This window comes from Neofelis nebulosa, chromosome 14 (assembly GCF_028018385.1).
Source record: "Neofelis nebulosa isolate mNeoNeb1 chromosome 14, mNeoNeb1.pri, whole genome shotgun sequence".
Lineage (NCBI taxonomy): Eukaryota > Metazoa > Chordata > Mammalia > Carnivora > Felidae > Neofelis > Neofelis nebulosa.
This window is the reverse complement of record NC_080795.1, coordinates 34,670,673-34,694,678: the sequence shown is the minus strand read 5'-3', so window position 1 is coordinate 34,694,678 and position 24,006 is coordinate 34,670,673. Positions and strand designations below refer to the sequence as shown.

General features: G+C 33.9%; 1 protein-coding gene across 3 annotated transcripts in view; it reads right to left on the bottom strand.

The window, feature by feature from the left end:
• The window catches only part of CNBD1 (cyclic nucleotide binding domain containing 1), a 458,767-nt gene that overhangs the window by 423,792 nt on the left and 10,969 nt on the right, over window positions 1-24,006 (bottom strand). For all 3 annotated transcript variants that reach the window (XR_009253278.1, XM_058698491.1, XM_058698492.1), the window contains exon 2: window positions 16,184-16,256. Coding sequence is in view for 2 of the 3 variants with exons in the window: in XM_058698491.1 (XP_058554474.1) it covers window positions 16,184-16,256 (73 nt within the window). In the remaining variant the exon portion in view is untranslated. The remainder of the gene's footprint in view (window positions 1-16,183; window positions 16,257-24,006) is intronic.

The window sequence follows — 24,006 nt, the reverse complement described above, 5'->3', positions numbered from 1 at the left end:
TTATTTTATTATATATTACCTTGTATATAATGGCTTTTATTATTTTATTACAAAATTAAAGAAAGAAGAAAAATGCTACATAATTAGGCCAATGTATTTAAAATGCCCTGGCTACTAAATGAAAAGATCAATCAATCACCAGTCTTTAGATAATGCCACTATAAAGTGTCATGCAGTTCAGTTTTCTCCAGACTTATTTTTAAATATTTTGGAAATGTAGTCTCTACTTATGAATTCATTTGATCATCTTTCTTATCTATGGATAAAGCTCATTACGAGTGACTTCATGGCGTCAAAATTATTTGATTAGTTTTTCAAAGGAGTTCCACATGCCACTATAATTGATTAGCAGATATATTAATCATAAAGATCAACCCCTTTTTATTTTCATAAAGTTCCTAAAGAAAAATTAAAAGATCTATTTTGACAAAGCCAACTGCAAAGATATGACTTGAAGACTGAACCTAACCTTTTACAGGGATATTGATCTGTCAAAAAATTTTACTTACCCTATTTTCAGAACAAATATCTGATTAGCATGTAACCTGATGTTGTGGTTTATCTTTTACAAACTATTTCATCTTCTCATTTATTTATTTCTAGAAAAGAACTACCTACCTTTAGGATTACTGTAGTAGTTAGAAAAAATAAATGCAAAACCATGGCCCATTTTTTTATAATGTATTAGCCATGTAAAAATAATAACTATTAATATAAATCTAAGTACAGAATATATAGCATATAGTAACACATTTTTTATTTTATTAAAAATATAGATACATAAACTCCATTTTCAGTGAAAAAAGAACAAGAATTTGAGTCAACTTTAAATCCTTCTTTAGCAAATACATATGAAGCTCTCAAGTTAATGTCAAGACTAAAATTATCTAGTCATGAGGAGACTTCTTTATTGAAAAGGACTTAGCCAATGAGTCTGAATCTTTTACATCATTGGAAGAGAACTATTAAAGAGAAAATATCTGGCATTCATCTTATAGTGTAGAACATCACATCTTAGAAAGAAAAATCTTCAGTTACTACATCATGGCAGTCTTGATTCTCTGAAGAACTCTGTTGTTGCACATATCATGCACAAAGAATTTTCTGTTGCATTGTTGGTCTCACAAGAAGAAAGTAATTGAGATATTGAGATCTCCAAAAACCATCACATTGCAAAAGAAAAAAAAGAAAAGAAATTAAAGTGAGTTGAATAGGTACCTAAGATGTGAGCATGAAGCAGACAAAGGGGTAGGGCTGTGAGGAGGGCACTTATAAGAGCACTGCTGAAAGAAAAATGTACCTTGACCCAGGAAAAAAGAGGATAGCTCAGCTTGAGAAATTTGCTTTGGAGAAAGATTTTTGAAGGAGAATGAAGTAATCCCAGTTTCTTGGTATACTCTGGTTCTAAGAAGAGACAGTTATAAATTCTCCCTGGGGGAAATTATCCACAATTTAGGTCTTATGTTATTATATGTTAAGAATAAGCAAAATTTTCATAGAAATTTTATGTGCAAAGACAAGTTACCATGAATGGAGCATTAGATTTATACTGTTAAACACTATAATCCTGGTATGTTAAATATAGAATATAGAACAATATAAAATATTTGTAGAAATAAAGGTAGAATAACAATCATGATCCATAACAAAAGATTATCACGAATGACCAGGCAAATTTGAAAAGAGAACTTGGTAGAACTTCTCAAAATTAAAATTATAATCATTAAAATGAAGAACTCAATGAATATGTTAAAGATCAAATTAGAGAGAGTTGAATAAGAAATTAAATTTGAAGACATATTTGTAGAAATTCCCAAACATTCAGAGAAATAATATTGGCAAAAAGAGTAGACAAAAAGATCAATGAAACACAATAGCAAGCCTCAAAATAGATCCACATGTATACAATCAAATGCTCTTTGACAAAGGAGCAAAGGCAGTTCAATACAGAAAGGGTAATTCTTTTTTCTTTTCTTTTTTTAAGTTTATTTATTTATTTTAAGAGGGAGAGAGCATGCATGCAAGCAGGGGATGGGCAGAGAGAGAGGGAGAGAGAAAATCTCAAGCAGGTTCCACACTCAGCACAAAGCCAGACATGGGGCTTGATCTCACAAACCGCGAGATCATGATCTGAGCCAAAACCAAGAGTTGGATGCTTAACTGAGCCGCCCAGGTGCCCCAAGGATATATACATTTTTTAATTATGTTGTAACTGGACATCTATCTGGAAAAAAAAAGTGCAGGGGGACACAGACTTTACAGTCTTCACAAAATTAACCTAAAATGGATCACAGACCTAAACGTGAAATAAGTATAAAACTTGTAGAAAATAACACAGAAAAATAATCTAGGTGACCTTGGGTTTGGCAATAGCTTCTTAGATTACACATCAAAAATATCATTCATGAAAAGAAAAATTAATAAGTTAAACTTTATTAGCATTTAAAACTTCTGCTTGCAAAAAGACACTATCATGTAAATGAAATGACAATACACATGCTGGGAGAAAATATTTGCAAAACACCTATTTGATAAAGGATTGGTATCCAAAATATAAAAATAACCCTTAAAAATCAACAATAAGAAAATAAAGAACCCTATTAAAAATGGGTTGAACAGACACCTCACAAAGAAGAACATTAGCATATGAAAAGATTCTCCATATATGTCATCAGAAACATGCAAATTAAAATAACAAGATAATCACTACACACTTACTACAATGGCTAAAATTCAGAACACTGACAACACAAACTCCTGTCAAGGTTGTGAAGCAATAGGAGCTCTCATTCATTGCTATGGAAATACAGTGGTATAGACACTTTGGAAGACAGTTTGGTGGTTTCTTACAAAACTAACAATACTCATATAATACAGCAACTGCACTGTTTGGTATTTACCCAGGTGAGTTGAAAACTTAACATTCACACACACACACACACACACACACACACACACACACCCCTGTACATGAATATTTATAACAGCTTTATTCATAATTGCTAAAACTTGGAAGCAACCAAAACGTTCTTCAACTGAATAGAGAAACAAACTGTATTACATCCATACAATGAACATTTTTCAATGTCAAAAGGAAATGAGCTATCATGTCATGAAAAAACAAGAAGGAACATTAAATGCATCAGTGAAGAGAAATAAATCAATTTGAAAAGGCTACACACTGTATTTTTCCAAGTATATGGCATTCTAGAAAGGGTAAAACTATGGAAATAATAAAAAGATCAGTGGTTACCATGGATTAGGGAAGGATGAAAGAATAGGTGAACACAAGGGATGTTTAGAGCAAAAAATACTCTGTATGATACTGTAATGATAATTACGTGTCCTTAAAATCTGTCAAAGACCCTACCATGTACAACCCAATGAACCTTATTATAATTATGGACTTTAGTCCATAATGTACCAATGTTGACTAATTAATTATAAGAAATATACCATACTTATTAAGCACGATGTTAATAATATGGGAAACTAGGAGAGAGAAGTAAAGGGCATTTGGAAACTCTACTTTCTACTCAATTTTTCTGTAAATATAAAACTCAAAAAATGAGATATATTAAAAATATATGAATGAAATAAAAAGATTTACTTTGTTGTAGTACACAATGAGAAATTAAGATAAGAAGAAATTTGAGAGTGGAACTCCAATTGCAAATGTGGTAGACCTGGAGACAGGTAATAAGAATGAGAGTTGAGTAGTACATAAGAGGTAAATAACAAGTATTAGTAATACAAAGGAACAGTAGAATCTAAGTATAACATATGGAGAAATAAAGAAACAAGTGAATAAAACATGCCTGCAAGATTTGCATGCTTTGATTACTGAGTAAATGATAGACATTCAGCAAATATGTTTTGAATGCAACTACGTGCCATGAACCAAAATAGTCAATGAAAATGCAGTGGTGAACCAAACTCCTAAGGTTGTTTCACTCTGGTAGTTTAGAGTCTAATTGTGATAATATTGATAAGGAATGGAGATGAGAAGCAGGTTTTCATAAGAATATGAATTTGTTTCTTAAATCAAGATGTGGGAAGAGGGGATGCCTCAGTGGCTCAGTTGGGTAAGCTTCTGACTTCAGCTCAGGTCATGATCTCACGGTTTGTGAGTTTGAGCCCTGCATTGGGCCCTGCTCTGGCAGCTCAGAGCCTGGAGTCTGCTTTGGATTCTGTGTCTCCCTCTGTCTCTGCCCCTCCCCTGCTCACACTCTTTCTCTATCTCTTAAATAATAATAAAAGTTAAAAGAAAAGTTTAAAAAATCAAGATGTAGGGAAATTTGAGGGTTAATGACATCTTAGAGATTATAGCAACTTCTTTAACTGGAGAAACTTTATCTAAGGAAACATTCTCTAGACCAGAGTTCCTTAAGTGGGTGAGAAATGGGAGACTAAGGGGATTATGGTTCCTGGACCCAATTCCAATGTATGTGTGAGTTCCTGGACCTAACTCCAATGCATGTGGGGAGTGGAAGGTGGCTCCCGCACAATACCAAGCAACTTTGGGGACTCCAGCAGAGTGTCTGAGAATTCAACTCAGTACTAACAGTACCTGGAGATCTCAGATCCCATAAGTTAAGGGTTCAGTCCCACAACTGATCCCATCTCACTTCAGATGCCAATCACGTGTAGAAGATCCCCAGGTTACCCACAATTCTGTCCAATTTGCTACAATGGCAGGTTCCTGTGACTCTCTCTAAGTTCAGGTTTGGCTAATTTCCTATAGAAGCTTACAACAGGGTTAGGGGGACCAACTCCCCCCACCATCCAAATCTCTCTCACGCAGTTGAAAATCCACATAAAACTTTTGACTCCCCCAAAACTTAACTACTAATAGGCTACTGTTTTCCAGAAGCCCTGCTGATAACAAAACTGTCAATCAATACATATTTTGTATGTTATATGTATTATAAACTGTCTTTTTTACAATAAAATAAGCTAGAGAAAAGAAAGGAAATAATAAGGAAAATACATTTACAGTACTGTACTATATTTATCAGAAAAAAATGCACATAAGTAGAAGGAGCTAAGATGGCAGTGTAGTAAGAGTACCCTAGGCTTGCCTCCTCCCTTAAACACAGCTAGATAACTATCAAATCATTCTGAATACCCAAGAAATTGACTTGAGAACTGACAGAACAAACTGCACAACTAGAGGGAGAGAAGAGGCCATACTGACAAAGGTAGGAAGTGGCAAGACATGATTTCAGGAAGAAATAGATCATGGTACTGAGGAGAGGAGGGAGCCCTGGTCATAGAGAAAGGTAAGAGATAGTAGAGCACACAGGGATATGGACAAGGAGAACACTTTCCCAAAACCATTGGCTGGGAAAATGAGAGGGGCTGATTTTCATGAGTTTTTCCAACCAGCAAGGCTCAAAGAATGGAGTTTTAGAGGTAGGTGGGCTTGGCTGGGATAGAGACATGAGGACGCTGCCCTACTGCTGGAGAAAAAGCACCCAAAATAAGTACCTAACTTATAAGGGAAGACCCATAAGACTAGCTGCATAACTCTCCACAGAAACTTGGTAGGTCAGAAGGGAGAGGCATGATATATTCAACGTGTTGAATGGGAAAAATATACAGCCAAGAATATTCTATCCAGCAAGGCTATCACTCAGAATAGAAGGAGAGATAAAAAGTTTCCCAAACAAAAACTAAAGGAGATCATGACCACTAAACCAGCCCTGCAAGAAATATTAAAGGAGACTCTGAGTGGAAAGGAAAGACAAAAAATGACAAAGACTACAAAGAAACAGAAAATCTCCAGATACAATGACAAAACAAGTAATAAAATGTCATTAAATACATCTCTATCAATAATTACTCAATGTAAATGGACCAAATGCTCCAATCAAAAGACATAGGGTGTTAGAATGGATAAGAACCAAACAAACAAACAAACAAGCAAAAAAGACCCATGTATGTGCTACAAGAGACTAATTTAGGCCTAAAGACACCTATAGATTCAAAGAGGGTATGAAGACAGATTTACCATGCAAATAGACATCAAAAGGAACCAGAATAATACTTATATTAGACTAACTAGATTTGAAACCAAAGACTGTAACAAAAGATGAAGAATGGCAGTACATCATAATAAAGAATACTATCCAGCAAGATCTAACAATTGTAAATATCTTTGTCCCCCACATTGAACACCCAAATATATAAAACAATTTATGACAAGCATAAAGGAATTAGTTGATAATAATGCAATAGTCATTGGGAATTTAACGCCCCACTTACAGCAATTGATAGATCATCTAAGCAGAAAATCAACAAGGAAACACTGGACCAGATGGACTTAACAGATATATTCAGAAAATTTCACCCTAAAGCAGCACAGGGGACATTCTCCAGAATAAATCCCATACTAGGTCACATATCAACCCTCAACAAGTATAAAAAGATTGAGATCATACCATGTATCTTTTCAGACCACAATGCAATGAAACTTGAAATCAACCACAAGAAAAAATTTGGAAAAATCACAAATACATGGACGTTAAACAACATGCTACTAAAGAATGGGTGACCCAGGAAATTAAAGAAGAAATTTAAAATACATGTTAACAAACGAAAATGAAAACACGAGTCCAAAACCTCTGTGATGCAGCAAAAGCAGCCAGAAGAGGGAAGTATATAGCAATACAGATCCACTTCAAGAAGCAAGAAAAATCTCAAATAAACAACCTAACATTACACCTAAAGGAGCTAGAAAAAGAACAATAAATGAAGCCTAAAGTCAGCAGAAAGGAAATAATAAAGATTAGAGGAGAAATCAATGATATAGGAACTAAACAAAAAACAACAACAACAAAAAAAAACAAATCAATGAAACCAGATGCTGGTTCTTTGAAAAACTTAATAAAATTTATAAACCTCTACCCAGAAAGGACCCAAACAAGTAAAATCACAAATAAGAGAGGAGAAATAACAACCAACACTACAGAAATACACACAATTATAACAAAATATTATGAAAAATTTCACAGGAGAAGAACACAGATAGAACAAAGTGGACAATCTGGAAGAAATGGATACATTCCTAGAAACATATACACTACCAAAACTGAAGCAAGAAGAAATAGAAAACTTGAACAGATCGATAAACAGAAAAGAAATTGAATCACAATAAAAAATCTCCCAACAAATAAAAGTCCAAGGCCAGATGGCTTCCCAGAAGAATTCTATCAAACATTTAATAAGTTAATACCTATTCTTCTCAAACTGTTCCAAGAAACAGAAATGTAAGGAAAACTTCCAAACTTATTCTATGCGGCCAACATTGCCCTGATTCCAAAACCAAAGACTCCACTAAAAAAGGGAACTACAGGTCAATATCCTTGATGAATATGGATGCAAAACTTTTCAATTAAATACCAACAAATTGAATCCAACTGTCCATTAAAGAATCATTCATCATGATCAAGTGCAACTTATTCCTGGGCTGTAAGGGTGGTTCAATATTCATAAAACAATCAACATGATACATCACATTAATAAAAGAAAGGTAAGAACCATATGATCCTCTCAATAGATGCAGAAAAAGCATTTGACAAAGTACAACATCCATTCATGATAAAATATCCACAAAGTAGGGACAGAGAGAACATATGTCAATGTCATAAAAGCTATATGCAAAAAACCCACAGCCAATATCATCCTCAATGGGGAAAAAACTGAGAGCTTTTCCTCTACAGTCAGAACAAGACAAAGATGTCCACTCTCACCATTGTTATTTAACAGAGTACTGGAAGTCCTAGCCTCCGCAATCAGACAACAAAAAAGAATTAAAAGGTATCCATCCAAATCAGCAAGAAAGAACCCAAACTTTCATTATTTGCAAATGACGTGATACTCTATATGAAAACCCAAAAGACCCCACCAAAAATTGCTAGAATTGATACATGAATTCAGAAAAGTCACAAGATACAAAATCAACATACATAAATCTATTGCATTTCTATACACTAATAACGAAGAAGCAGAAAGAGAAATAAAGGAATCAACTCCTTTTACAACTTCACCAAAACCCATAAGATACCTAGGAATAAATCTCACCAAAGAGGTAAAATATCTGTACTCTAAAAACAATATAACACTGATGAAAGGAATTGAAGATGACAAAGAAATGGAATAATGTTACATGTTCATGGAGTGGAACAACAAATATTGCTAAAATGTCTATACTATTGGAAGCAATACACACATTTAATGCAACCTGTATCAAAATACCAACAGCATTTTTCACAGAGCTAGAACTAACTATCCTAAAATGTTATGGAACCATGAAAGACCCTAAATAGCCAAAGTAATCTTGAAAAAGGAAAGCAAAGCTGGAGGCATCACAATTCCACACTTCAAGTTATATTATGAAGCTGTAGTCATCAAAACAGTATGGTACTGGCACAAAAACAGACACATAAATCAATGGAACAGAATTGAAAACCAGAAATAGACCCACTATTATATGGTTAACTAATCTTTGACAAAGCAGGAAAGAATATCCAATGGGAAAAAGAATGTCTCTTCAACCAATGGTGTTGGGCAAACTGGACATCAACAGGCAAAATAATGCAATTGGACTATTTTCTTATAACATACACAAAAATAAATTCAAAATAGATGAAAGACCTAAATGTGAGATGGGAAACCAAAAAAATCCTAGGGGATAACACAGGTAGTAACCACTTTGACACCAGCCATAGCAACTTACTAGATACATCTCCTGAGGCAAGGGAAACAAAAGCAAGAATAAACTATCGGACCTTTATCAAGATAAAAAAAACTTCTGCACAGTAAAGGAAATCATCAAATAAAGCTAAAAGAAAACTTTCAGAATGGGAGAATATATTTGCAAATGACATATCTGATAAAGGGTTAGTATCCAAAATATATAAAGAACTTATAAAACTCAACACACAAAATATTAATAATCCAGTTAAAAATGGACAGAAGACATAAATAGACATTTTTCCAAAGAAGACATATAGATGGCTAACAGACACTTGAAAAGATGCTTAACATCATTCATCATAAAATGCAAATCAAAACTACAATGAATTGTTACCTCACACCTGTCACAATGGCTAAAATGAACAACATAGGAAACAACAGGTGTTGGCAAGGATGCAAAGAAAGGGGAACTTTCTACACTGTTGGTGGAAATGCAAACTAGTGCAGCCACTCTAAAAAGAATATGGAGGTTCCCAAAGAGTTAAAAATAGAACTACCCTCCAATACAGCAATTACACTACTAGGTATTTACCCAAAGGATACAAACATCATGATTTGACGGGGCACATGCACCCTGATGTTTATAGCAGCATTATCAACAATAGGCAAATTATGGAAAGAGCCCAAGAGTCCATCAACTGGTGAATGGATAAAGAAGATGTGGTAAAATATATATATATATAATGGAATATATATCCATCAAAAAGAATGAAATTTTGCCATTTGCAACAACATGGATGGAGCTAGAGTATTATGCTAAGTGAAATAAATCAGAGAAAGACAAAAGCTGTATGATCTCATTCAGATGAGTTTAAGAAACAAAACTGATGAACATAAGGGGGAAAAATAGAGAGAGGAAACCAGGAAACAGACACAACTATAGAGAACAAATTGAGGGTTACTGGAGGGGAAGTGGTTGAAGGATGAGTTAAATAGTGATGGGTATTAAGGAGGGCATGTGTTATGATGAGCACTGGGTGTTGTATGTAAGTGATGAATCACTAAATTCTACATCTAAACTAATATTATACTATACATGAACTAACTAGAATTTAAATAAAACTTTAAGAAAAACCACATAAGTTTTCCTATGCAGCTCAAACCTGTGTTGTTCAAGGATCAACTGTACTTATGTTTATTGGATTATTATAAAAGTCTGTGATAAAGGATTCAGATGAACATCCAGATGGAACAAATGCATTGGGCAAGATATATGGTAAGGGGTACAAGTCTTCCATACCCTCTCCAGGCACAGCATTTAATCAGCGCCACCACATGTTAACCAACCCAGAAGCTCCCCAAACCCCATGCTTCTGGGTTTTTATGGAAGCTTCATTACATAGTCATGACTGATTAAATCACTGGCCATTAATTGATTCAAACTCTAGCCCCTCCCAGGAGGTCATGGGGTGTGACTGAAAGTTTGAACTTTTTAAACACGTGGTTGGTCTTCCTTCAAAACCAATCCCTTGGTGGCCTCAACTACCACCTCATTAACATAACAACAGACACCTTTATCACCCTATCATTTAGGAAATTTCAACAGTTTTAGGAGCTCCCTGCCAGAAACCAGACCAAATATATATTTCTTATTATAAAATACAACATCACAGAGGGTTATTGACATTTGGATAGAACAATGTGCAGGATTTTACTGCACACTACACTGTTTACAATGCCTAGTTACTACCCATTTATTATAAGTGTCATCTCCTAGTCCACGTTTATATGCCCCTGGGAGAGGTACTGCCTCAGGTAGAGAATCTTGTTCTAGACAGTTGAAGATAAGAGCATGCACTTTGGGTAAAATAACATTAATAAGTACACCCCGAATTACAAGCTTCCAAGGTGTTCACAGCCTATAAAATAAATGCAAGATTCGGTCTATCTCTGCCTACCTTTTCTGCCACCACTGGATTGACAGTGCAAATTGTGGTCATTTGAACAGCAGAAACTGTTCAAAATAAAAATTGATTTCATTCCTGATAAATGTTTGTGAAATCGCAGCTTGGTTAATTTCCTTTATCTATCATAAACCATATTTTCAAAGTTCTTTTTGTCTCCTTTCTTACCCACACTTTAATTCCTTAAAAATAAAAATTGCCTAACTCTTCATATTTTCATTTTATGTCAAAAAATACGGTTATATCTAATATGTCAACATATTATTATGTATTAGTAAAACACCCTCACTAAGAAAAAGAAAGATAATATATTTTGAAATGAAAATAGTTACAATGAAGAACTAGCCATTATCAATAGACTCTAAAAGCCTTAACCTTGTCCAGGAGCTGCCTTAAAATAATTTGTATTGTCTCTATCAACTTCTAATACTCCATTAATTTAATGTACTTTACCTTAAACTGAAGCAATAAGAAACAATTATTAAATGTCATTTTTTTGTATTTTTATTGATGACTATAATTTTAATGGCATAATATTCATCCTTTTTATTATAAAAGCATAAAATTAAAAGATACAGTTTGGGAAAATTAGGCAAAATTAATCACCTGTATGTTAAGGAGTTTCCACCAGATGATTTCTGACTTAACTTTCTGTTCTACAATCCTCTGACTCTATAATATTGTGTCTACGGGGAAATGATGAATGCTAGATAGTCAACTTAAAAATGAACTTTGGGCTGGGGGTGCCTGCGTGGCTCAGTCTGTTAGGCATCCAACTTGGGCTCAGGTCATGATCTCACAGTTCATGTGTTTGAGCCCCACGTCAGGCTCTGTGCTGACAGCTCAGTGCCTGGAGCCTGCTTCAGATTCTGTGTCTCCCTCTCTCTCTGCCCCTCCCCCACTTGTGCTCTGTCTGTCTGTCTGTCTCTCTCTCAAAAATATTTTTAAAAAAATTTTTAAATGAACTTTAGGCTAAAACCTATTTATGAGTTATAATCTCCGTAAGTGTAAAAAGTATATAGTTAGTATAACTACATCCATATTTGAGACTAAATGGCTATATATTAGTAATATTAATCACTAATAAATATTAAACTCTATATCTCAGTCACAAAGCTAATTGTCTGATTAACACCATTCTTATACAAATGCACAAATGCATATGCAACATAACTTTGTGTCTTATATTTCCAATTCAGACATGTTTACAGGTTTTTGCCTGAAATTACAAGAATTGGTCACATAAGAAAATGCAGTTGCAAACATGTAGCCTCATGTTTGTTTGTTTGTCTGAAACTTAGGAGAACATATATTTCCTTTTAAACCATATTACTCTGTTTATAACCAAGTAAATTTAACTTTAAACAAAAGAGCTGACTGATCATAAAGTACTTTGATATGGAAAACAATCTTCAAAGCATACAGTTCAGGAAGAAAATTGGAATGTCAAACCAACAGTTGCTTTAAAAAAAAGTTTAAAAATTATTAGCTCTCTAGACAATACTAAAAAAATAAATAAAAATTACACACTATAAATATATACCTATCCTCTTAATCAACACAGGTAGAAAACCCATATATGTATATATTTTTAGGCATGAAGAAGATAGTTATTTCTACTGATCATAAGAGTGTAATTCAGTTCAAAACATTGACCTCTATGACAAATGTCTAGGGGTAGGAAGCAATAAGGTAAATCTCCTGCCCTTATGGAACATATATAGTCTACTAGAGATAAAAAATCCTACATCTAAGAATTTAGATGTTACATCAAAGTGACATCATCCCTCTTTGTTACTAAATTTTCTTTTACTTGTGATAAAAAAAAATTCCAGAATAATATACCAACATACTGTATTTATTCTCAGAGAAGTAATATCAGACAGACACCAAGTGACTGACCACATGCATATGGAGAGCAGCTACCACACACTGGGGCTTGCTTTTTGTACAAAGTTTATAGACACACAGACACAAGGTATAAAATCCAGTAACAAGAGCTCTCATATGCCCAGTAGGGGACAGGAGCAGCTTCAACAACTGGGATTGAGTACAGGGTAGAGGCACATGGGAAGTGGTGGAGAGTAGCAGCCTCCCCTCCATCTTCCCATCCTGGGCCAAAGGAAGCACAACTATAACGAAGATATATAAATATAGACAGAGGTAGAGGTAGAGAGAGAGAGAGAGAGAGAGAGAGAGAGAGAGAGATGTAGCTATTTATCTATAATCAAACCCTTGGTAGGTTTCATGTATAAAAATTTCAATCCTTGAGTCATTTAATTCTCAGCCTTTCTTTTTTTATTCTAGGGGAAGAATATTTCATTGGTCATTTTTAACATCTAGCAGATAAAGAATAAATAAATATGAAGGAATACATTTTTCTTATATCTCTTCCCAATTTGTTAAAATCAATTAAAAGCTTTGTAATTCTAAAAGAATTCAATGTATATATTTCTGATAAACTCCATAAAGAAATCTCATTAGGAAAAAGGACCTGAATTGCCATGCCATCATTAATTTTTTGTAATTTATTTTCTTATTCTAAAAAAATATTCATTTTCATATCTATGGTTGTATTTGTAATCCTATATTCTTTTTCTAAACCTAAACCCAAAACATAGGGGCGCCTGGGTGGTGCAGTCAGTTAAGCGTCTGACTTCAGCCAGGTCACGATCTCACGGTCCGTGAGTTCGAGCCCCGCGTCAGGCTCTGGGCTGATGGCTTGGAGCCTGGAGCCTGTTTCCGATTCTGTGTCTCCCTCTCTCTCTGCCCCTCCCCCGTTCATGCTCTGTCTCTCTCTGTCCCAAAAAAAATAAATTAATAAAAAAAAAAATAAAATAAAATAAACCCAAAACATATATACAGGTATGCTAAAACATGCCCTCTCCCAGACCCTGGTGTGTACCAGTTCCTCAAAAGAAAACATCCAAAAAACTCTGGGGATTTGGTATCTAAGAGAAGGCACAGTAAATGTGGGATTTAATAGAAGGAAGTCAGGCAGGACAACCAGACTGGGCTTAGAGAAGCTTATTGTCTGATGAGACAATACTACTTAGGAGAGATTATCAAACCTGAAAGATGAAAGCTGATAATATTTATGTAAAATGGATACTTTGGCCAACCTACATCTAGATGATTTACTCTCTTACTATGATCACCCAAAGTGGGGGGTGGGGGGTAGGTCTAGAAACATGTTTGGTTTTCTGTTTTTTGTTTTTTATGTCTGGGCTAAAAAAGCAAAAAAGGAAAATGAAAGGAAAGAAAAAAAAAGTTCGGCTCCAAAGCCTTAAATAGCTTTACGTTTTTATGTGTTAGAAAAGAGATCAGTATATAAGACAAGCTCAACAGTTAAAAACTTGGATGAGCCTTTTTGAATACCAATAATAATTTAAAACATAACATTTATATAGCTTTCACTGTGTGCCAGGCCTTGTTTACGTTACATATATTACTTCATTTAATTGTCCTAATAACTCTGTAAAATAGGTACCATTATTATCTCCATTTTAAAATGAGAAAACTGAGGTAAAGAGGAATTAAGTAACCAATCCAAGGTGGCACAGCCAGTAAGTAGCTGAGCCAGGATTCAAACCAGGTGACCTGAGTCTGGAGTACATGCATTTGATTCTTCATCCTGTGCTGAAAGGAACTGAGAGTTAGGAGGAGGCATAAGTGCACGGAGAAAAAAAAAATCATTCTTGGGAGAAATCCGAGGAATATAAAAAAAAGCATGTCCTCCTCCCTTTCCCTTAAAAAGAAGAAATGGGAAGATCAGTGAAGGTCTCTAAATAATTTGGAATCAAAAATACAAAAAAATAAAAAAACACCAGAAACAACAAGTATTGGTGAGGGTGTGGAGAAAAAATAACTGTCTTGCACTGGTGCAGCCACTCCAGAAAACAGTATGGAATTTCCTCAGAAAGTTAAAAATAGAACTACCCTATAATCCAAGAATTGTACTACTGGGTATTGACCCCAAAATTGCAAAACACTAATTCAAACAAATACATGCAACCCTATGCTTATTGCAGCATTATTTACAATGCCCAAACTATGGAAGCAACTCAGGTGTCCATTGATAGACAAATGGATGAAGGAAACATGATATATATATACAATGGAATATTATTCAGCCATCAAAAAGAATGAAATCTTGCCATCTGCAACAACATAGATGGAGCTAGAGAGTAGAATGCTAAGCGAAATAGATCAGAAAAAGACAAATACAACATGATCTCACTAATATGTGGAATTTAAGAAACAAAACAAATAAGCAAAGGGGAAAAAGGAGAGAGAGAAAAACCTAGAAACAAACTCTTAACTGTAGAGAAGAAACTGATGGTTACCAGAGGGGAAGTGGGTGGGAGCATGGGGCAAATAGGTGATGGGGATTAAAGAGTGCACTTACCATAATGAAATTAATTAATTAACAACAGGATGTGACTTAGATTTTTTTTAAGTTTATTTATTTTGAGAGAGAGAGAAACAGAATCCCAAGCAAGCTCAGGGCTGTCAGTGCAGAGTCTGACACAGGGCTCAATCTCGAGAACCTTGATGGGACTCCATCTCAAGAACCTTAAGATCATGACCTGAGCAGAAATCAAGAGTTGGATGCTTAAACAACTGAGCCACCCAGGCATAGATATTTTAAAATAGAGAGATAAAGTCTGTACAGTTGTTGGGGCATTTTCTCAGCAGTCCCATTAAAGCTGAGGCAAGGTCCTCTCTTAGTAAAGTGGGAGAGTGGATGGACACTGACTGATATGTAGAAAATAACTAGTTTTATAATTTCAATAATCCAACTTGGGAAAAGGAATTGACAAGACAATAAATTTTTAAAAACTACATCTTCAGAGATGCCTGGGTGGCTCAGTCAGTTAAGTATATGACTCCTGAACTCAGCTCAGGTCATGATCTCGAAGCTTGTGAGTTTGAGCTTCTACATCGGGCTCTGCACTGATGGTGTGGAACCTGCTTGGGATTCTGTTTCTCCTTCTCTCTGCCTCTCCTTCACTCATGCTGTCTCTCCTTCCCCCTCTCTCTCAAAATAAATAAATAAACATCAATTTTTTTAATAAATAAATAAAAATAAAAATTATATCATCAAGTATCACATACCTTAGGAATCCTCAGCTTTGAGCCCTAATATTTCCTAGTTCTTTGGCTCCAGTATATTTCAATGAGGCATTTCCTGGGCACTGCTAAAGCACTTATTTCACTCTGGATTTGTGTTTTCAACCATTTAAAGCTTTCTTCCCTTATGACTGTTTTTTAAATACTAAAAAGGGCCCAGGTAAGGATGAATTATGTTTGTTTCACACCCAATTGTTTCCTTAAAATATAGCATATATTCTGCCCCTTCAATCTAAAGAAATAACCTCCAGGTTTTCAAATGTTTTTATCTATGTGGTAAATCAAGTACCTATGAGTCAACATTGGTTTATTACAACACTTTATTCATAAAACAAACATGTTTTTATTCATTTGAATGATAGAAAAGAAACATATGAATAACTTACCTAGATTGTAGTCCTCTCATATGGCACAATGCATTCAACTGACCATAATCAATGTACTTAGACATTTTCAACTCTGAAAAAAAAAATCAATTAAAAATTTGGGTAATTTTCTATAATCTTAGTAATAAAGATTGTATATAGAGTTTAATTACAAATAGTAAAAGAATTCATCAACCATGGAAGTGAAGTATTATCAGTCTTTGATATATAAGCAGCATTGAATAAGGTGATTAAAACAAGAATGTAATGGTTTTCATTGATGTCAAATCTGGTCTGACATTGTTTATTTTTCTGGAGTTTATAGGTGTCATATATGTTTCTCCTCTATAAGTAAACCTTTCAGAATCCCCATCCTATACCTTGAGAATGTGAACTGACAATGACATGACAATTCAAAGAGTTTTCCTGAGGTCCCTGTCACTGTCTCTGTCTCTGTCCCTGTGTCTCTCTCTCTCTGGAATACTACTAGTTTTTATTCAGTCCTATGCAGGCCCCCATCTTTGGCTAGCCCCATTTCAGAGCACCTTCCAATATCTGGATTCAGTTTGCAATTTCTTCTGAAGTTAATATGTAAGCAAATCACACAATATCCCTTAAGAGCAGAAAGGTAGTCATAGACAAGAAGCAAGCTAATTGTAATTCTCCTTCAGTGCCAGAAATAACTGACATCCTTCAAAGGAGATGAAAAGGAAGATAGAGTATTGAGTGCAATGAGCATCATTAAAATGATGGGCACTCACATCCTACGTCCTCTCCTTTTTCCAGGAGAATGCATGCTGTTAGAAATGCTGCAAAACAGAAAGCAGTAATAAATAAACAACATGCACATTATGTCTTCCCTTAGGGCAAAGGTATTGAGAAAATCAGCAGCTTAATGCATTTCTAAACTTCTTGAAATGTAACTATTAACCACATTCTGATAAGGAAGAAATAGAATTTGACATGTCCAAATTTATCAATTTTAATTTCAAATTACTGAATCATAAAATTTGACAGTTTTGTTTAAGACTTTTGTGATCTAAAATTAACCATCAATAATATATAGCAGTTTCTAAATATGAAATTTAAATAAAAGAAATTTAAACAGAAAACTGGCTGCTATTCATATAAATAAATCATTACCATTTAATAAATTTGAAAATACTAATTACATGATTTAGGTATTTTCTTACCTATATTACTCAGTTAAGCCTTAAGAATCAAAAAAATCACCTAATTTCACTTTAGCAACATATGGAATACTTATTTTAAATGAGCCAAGTTATAGCTAGATTTTATCAAAACTACTTTTAAGTATATTCATATTTCTGATATAGATTATTAAATAAAATCTTAATTATAGTAGTTTTTAGACTGATAGATTTAAGAAAAGATTTCTATGGGGGCACCTGGGTGGCTCAGTTGGTTAAGCATCTGACTCCTGATTTCAGCTCAGGTCATGATCTGATGATGGTCATGAGACCAAGGCCACATCGGCTCTCCACTGGGTATGGAGCCTACTTCAGATTCTCTCTCTCTCTGCCCTTCCCCTGCTCTCTCTCTCTCCCTCAATGGAAAAAAAAAAAAGATAGAGACTTCTATGAAGTATTAGTTTAGTCCAGTTTAAAAATCGGATCAGAAATAGCCATGGTGACTGGTATAGACAGGAAAAGGGGGTAGTTGCCATAGAGATTTTTTTTTAAAGTTTATTTATTTTTGAGACAGAGAGAGACAGAGCATGAACAGGGGAGGGGCAGAGAGAGAGGGAGACACAGAATCTGAAACAGGCTCCAGGCTCTCAGCTGTCAGCACAGAACCCGACGCGGGGCTCGAACTCATGGACCATGAGATCATGACCTGAGCCGAAGTCAGACGCTTAACCAACTGAGCCACCCAGGCGCCCCACCATAGAGATTTTTAAAACAGGTCAAGGGTTGAGAAATTTTGGCTTAAAAGGGGGATTTTTAAAAGTAAATATTTTCATCCTTCAGCTTAAGTACCTTACAAAGAATATCACAGGATGGATATTATAAAACTAAGAATTGCTAACAAAGAATAGAAAAATGAAGAAATCAACTGGCCTGAGAAAAGCTACAGCACTTGAGGGTAAGGCTTTGCACTAAAGTTGGCACAGCAAGTAAACTCAAAACTACAATAGCCTATATAGTAAGTACTCACAGCCTAGAAGGACACTTCACAATTCATCAAAAAATTTCTTCTTTGCTGATTCTTATTTCCAAGAGGTATTTGTCACAAGGGACTTTACAAAAAGGGTTTTGAACAATATAATGGATCTTGTCTTTGAAGCAGTTTTGTGAAAAAGAAAAGGCCAATAGATTTCAACATGAAATTGTAACTTTGTAAAGACCGGAAGTTGAGCTTTTCAGATGATCAAATTTAATACCAGGATAAAGCCTAAGGAGTTCAGAAGGTACTAGGTTTACATCTGTTTTCCAGTCTTGTTTTCCCTCATGAATATGTCTTAGTTGGGCTTCTCACAGAAGTAGAGTGGGCTTCACCTTATAATGGGGGTAAAATCATGGATTTTGAGCACAGTTTGTTTGAAAGAAGATTAAAAGCTGATATAAAAGGGTGATTACAAAGTAAATTCTAAGCTAGAAACAAAGAACAAGAAATCCATGAGCAATCAAAAAGCCAATTTTCTTTACTGATATAATGCTCACTATATATTATTGAAATAGAGAAACTAAAATCCAGTGTTTTATCTGAGTGATACATTGGTGATCATTTGTTTTTATGTGTTAATGTCCTTAAGGGGTAGATATGTATTTCCATATTCGTGCAGTATAGTGAGTTATGTAAGCTTATGTGGGGGTTATAAAGATTTGCTAAAAATGGGTCTGGTGAGTGTTAAAATAAAATTAAACCATTTTTCCCCAATAAAGTTTCCCTTAAAAGGTAAATACCCCTTGCAAAAAGCTAAGAAGAAGCAATAAAATAAGTGAAGCCTTAAAAATATGTAAATGCAAAACTACTATATACTAGGAGACTAGACTTATCGGAGTGGCTACTGGGCAACATAAAAGAGATGAACAGCAGAGACAAAGAGAAAATGTGACAATGACCAAGTGGAAATGCCAGAGTATGGCTAGCTAGAAAACAGAAAGCTAGGACTTCTTCAAAAGTACTGGCAGGATACATTCTAATCCAATGATAAGGAGAACTTTGCTTAATGCAATATTCAGAGCACAAAGAAGGTCAGCAGCAATAGCAACAGAAACATTAATGGTAAGAATAAATAAAAGATTCATCAGACACTATAAGGATGATTAATTCTTTCTATACACACTTGGATAAGTGATCCAGTTCTACATTTTTACGTTAGTCTAAATGTGTGTAATAATAGGGAATTAAACATACCTACATTGATGGTTAATAGAGTATTTATTTGTTTCCTTTGAACTAATTTTTGTATATAAAACCCATGATATATATGGAATGTAGGGCTGGACAAAGATTCCACATACACTCATTTTTTTTTAAGAATTAGATTGTTATGGTGGTAGGATGACAAATGTTAGGTGGCAATCAACACAAAGGCAGTTTGTCTCAGTCACTGAAGAGAAATAGAGGCCAAATCAACTGCATAAGGAATACAGTCAATGATACTGTAATAGAGATGTAAATGGACAGATGGTAGCTACACTTGTGGTGAACACAGCATAATGTATAAAGTTGTCAAATCACTAAGTTGTACACCTAAGAAATTATAACTAAACAGGCTATGTTAAGGAAGAAGAGAAAGATAACATTATGACAAAATTTCCATTAGAAATAGTAAAAATGACAATATTTAAGAAAATATAATCACAGAACATAAAGGCTAACATTAAAATAGAGGGAAAAAAAGAGAAAGTGATAAATGAATATAGAAAGCAGACACCATATGTGGAAATTTTTCCTGAACAAGAAAACATAAATAATGGTATAGGGAAAAAAATGTTCCCAGACATAACATAAGAACATTGTTCTCATATATAAGACCTGAATATGAAGAACTAAATACCATGACCCAGAAAGGGAAAGAGAAAACATAATACGTGATTTACAAAGATAACAGATATTCTAGATTCTACTGGTTGAATAAATTAATGTAACTATGTTTTGAAGATAAGCTATTATTTTAGCCCCCAGCCAAAACTCAGTTTGACTTTAATCTTCTTCACAGCAAAGTCCTGGCAAACAGTAAGACAAATGAGGGGGGACAGGAAATATAAATAAATATATAAATATATAAATATATATATAAAGTGAATTTTATTATTATATATTATATTATTTATATTATTTATATTATTTATTATTTTTATATTATTTATAATATGTTTTTATATAATAAAATATATAATTGTAATTAAATTATATATATTCATTATATTATATATTATTATATATAATGAGTTTTATTTTCCAATAAATATAAAAGTAAGAAATAAATATAAGACCTCAAAGAATATAAAGTATCATAATCCCTCTTTGAAAAATACAATGTGATAAACATGCACCTGAAACTTAAATAATATGGACACTATACTAATAAAGGGTAGGTAAATTCTGTAAACCTTAACACAAATAATAGATTCCGCATAGATTCTAATGAAAAGGGTATAAAAAGTAATAGTAATAATTTGGAAATTTCAGCAGAGAAGTGAAAGCATAAAATATATTTGTGCAGACCTCCTCACATAGCAGATAATTACTATTTATAACTTAAAGAATATTTTAAAATAATGGGGCCCTGATAATAATATTTGAAAGTGGGGCTCTGGGACATCTCAGTCAGTTAAGCATCCAACTCTTGGATCAGGTCTTGATCTCACAGTTCACGTGTTCAAGCCTGCATTGGGCTCTGTGTTGACAGCATGGAGTCAGCTTTGGATTCTCTGTCTCCCTCTATCTCTGCCCTTCCCCTACTCGCACACTATCTCTCTCTCTCAAAATAAATTAAACAATAAACGTTAAAAATAATAATAATATTTGAAGGTATGAATGCAACTAGTCAAAGACTTAAAAATTAATATTCTTACTAATCAAATCATAATGTGAAGTGGGAAATTTTTCTCACTTTATACTAGGTTGTGAATATTCATTATCTAACATTGATAAATCAAGAAACAGAGATTTAGGTATGGAATCTATTAAATATTTTTGTGTTCCAAATTATATGGCAGTAAAATTCATAAAGCAAAAATTTCAGGAATAAATGGAGACAAAATAATCTCAATAGTAACTTTCTTTCCTTCTTACCTACAAATGAAGTAAAAAGTAAATTCAAAATATCTGGGTCTTTGAAGGGAAAAAATAAATGACTGGCTTATCTTAACAAGGAAAATATGTAATAAGTACTCAAGGTCAGAAATGAAATTGGGAATAACTATAAACATCATTATAAAGAAAATCAAGAGTATTTTTTACAGCTATATACCAAAATAATTAAAAAAAAAAACTTACTGATTTTTCAGGAAAATGCATATTACCTAAATTGACCATAGAAGGGAGAGAAAATTTAAATAATCAGTTGCCTTGAAAGAAATGGAGAATAATCTTATAGCAGTTTTTCTCTGCCATCCCCCTACATGCACACAAATAAAATATAATCATAGATTATTTCTATCAAATCTTTATGTAAGAAATAATTCTAGTGCTAGTGAAGTGTTTCAATACAGAGAAGAGCTTCCAAATTTCTTTGATGAAACAAGCAAAACACTGATACCCAAATGTGACAATTAGAGCATGAAAAAGAAAACCAGAGACTGATTTCTTTTACAAATAAAAATAATTATTATAGAGGCAGCCAGGTGGCTCAGTTGGTTAAGCCTTGGACTCTAGATGATTTCAGCTCAGATCATATCTCACATTCTGTGATATCGAGCCCCACATTGGGCTCCATGCTGACAGCACAGAGCCTGCTTGGGATTCTCTCTCTCTCCCTCTCTCTCTCTGTCACTCCCCTGATCACACAAACACATAATCTCTGTCTCTCTCAAAATAAATAAGCAGTTTTAAAAAATGAATATTATCAGTATACGGTGCCCAGAAACATACTAACAGAGTATTATCCCACAACAAAGTTAGATTTATCCAAGTAATTCAAAGAAATTTCAATGACAAAATATAACCATATAATTTACAAGTCAGAATTTAAAAAATCATAATCTCCACAGATACAGAATAAATACTCAATAAAACTCAGTATTGTTCTTAAATAATTTAATTTTTAAAAAGCTTCTTTTCTTAACTTGATGAATATATCAAACCAAAAGAAAGAATCATGTTTAATGTTGGAGCTAGAAGCAATAGCATAAGTTGCTATTATGCTTAATACCATAAGATAAAAATATCCATCAGTACTGCAAATTTTTGGAAGTACAAAACTACACAATTTGATGAAAGAAATACACAAATGATGAAAAGTAAGAAAAAAAGAGAGACAAAATCACTGCTTGCAAAATGTTATAATTATACAGGTAGAAAACAGAATCAAATAGACTGTAAACCCATCAGCATAGTCACTAAAACAGTAAAGAACGTAAACATTCAAAGAAAATACAGTATATATTCAATACTTCCTTCTTGTCTCTAAACAATTGTGTCTTAAAACAACTGGAATAGTATAAGAAGGTAGGCATCAATGACAGCTGTAAGTGGGAGTTGAAAGGTAGGATGTCGCAACACCAAAAACAAGATGTGGAGGGCATCCATGTGTGGGGGTGGGCCTGTGCTGAGTACTGGAGTTCAAGGGGAATGAGGAGAGCAATATGAAGTGGGAAAGGAAGGGGATCTGTCAGTGCTGAGTGTTAGACCCTTAGTGGGGATTAGATGGCAGTGAATATGGAAGATTATTAGCTACATAAAGGAAACTGATCAAAGGTATTGTTGATAGGAGCAAAGTTTCTTGCTTCAGAGAAGGGAATTACAAGTATAGAAAGCTAGAACATTAGAATGAAGCCTATAGTGTTGCACTGCAATTGGAATAAATTGGTGTAAACTCATGCTTTTCAATAAATTGATATGCAAATAAACATAAATATAAATTTTTATTCCTAGGATCTTTCCTCTAAGAGGACTTGGGAACAATAACACCCTAACATCAATGAACATACATAGCACCCAGATCTTGACTTCTAAATATAGTTCCGCATTAAAATGAACCAGGGCTCGTTGGGAAAATGGCTGATTCTAGGGCTCAGATAGGGAGCAAGAAAATGGTTAGACTAACTTGAAGGCATTTCCAGTGGACTGTGAACAAGATGGACACCAGACTATATAATGATAATAACTCATCAGGAGCCTTTGAACAAACTAGGTAATTATAATTTTACATTTATTTAATATTTTATGAAAACTGGATATTTCCATACTTTCAAAATACCTCTTCACAAAATACTTATTAATTACAAAAGGAAAAAGTAAATTTACTGCAAAGAAGATCTCCATATAACCACCCTAATCAATTGTTTAAAATGAAATCATCCAACAAATAAGATGGAAAGAGAACACAGTATCACTTCTATGACATTTCTACCAAAGATATCCTACTTGAATTTAATCATGAGGAAAGATCAGAAAAACCAAACTGAAGTATATTCTACTAAATAACTGATTTGTAATCTCCCAGCAATGAAAGGCAAGGAAAATGGAGAATGATCCAGACTAAATACAGAAGACAAGACAATGAAATGCAACATGAGATTTTGAATTGGATCCTTTTACTATAAAAATCATTATCAGAACAATTGGCTAAATTCAAATGGGAGGGGGCTAAGAATTAGATTACAGTAATTTATCTGTGTTAATGTTTTTACTTTGATGGATATATTGTG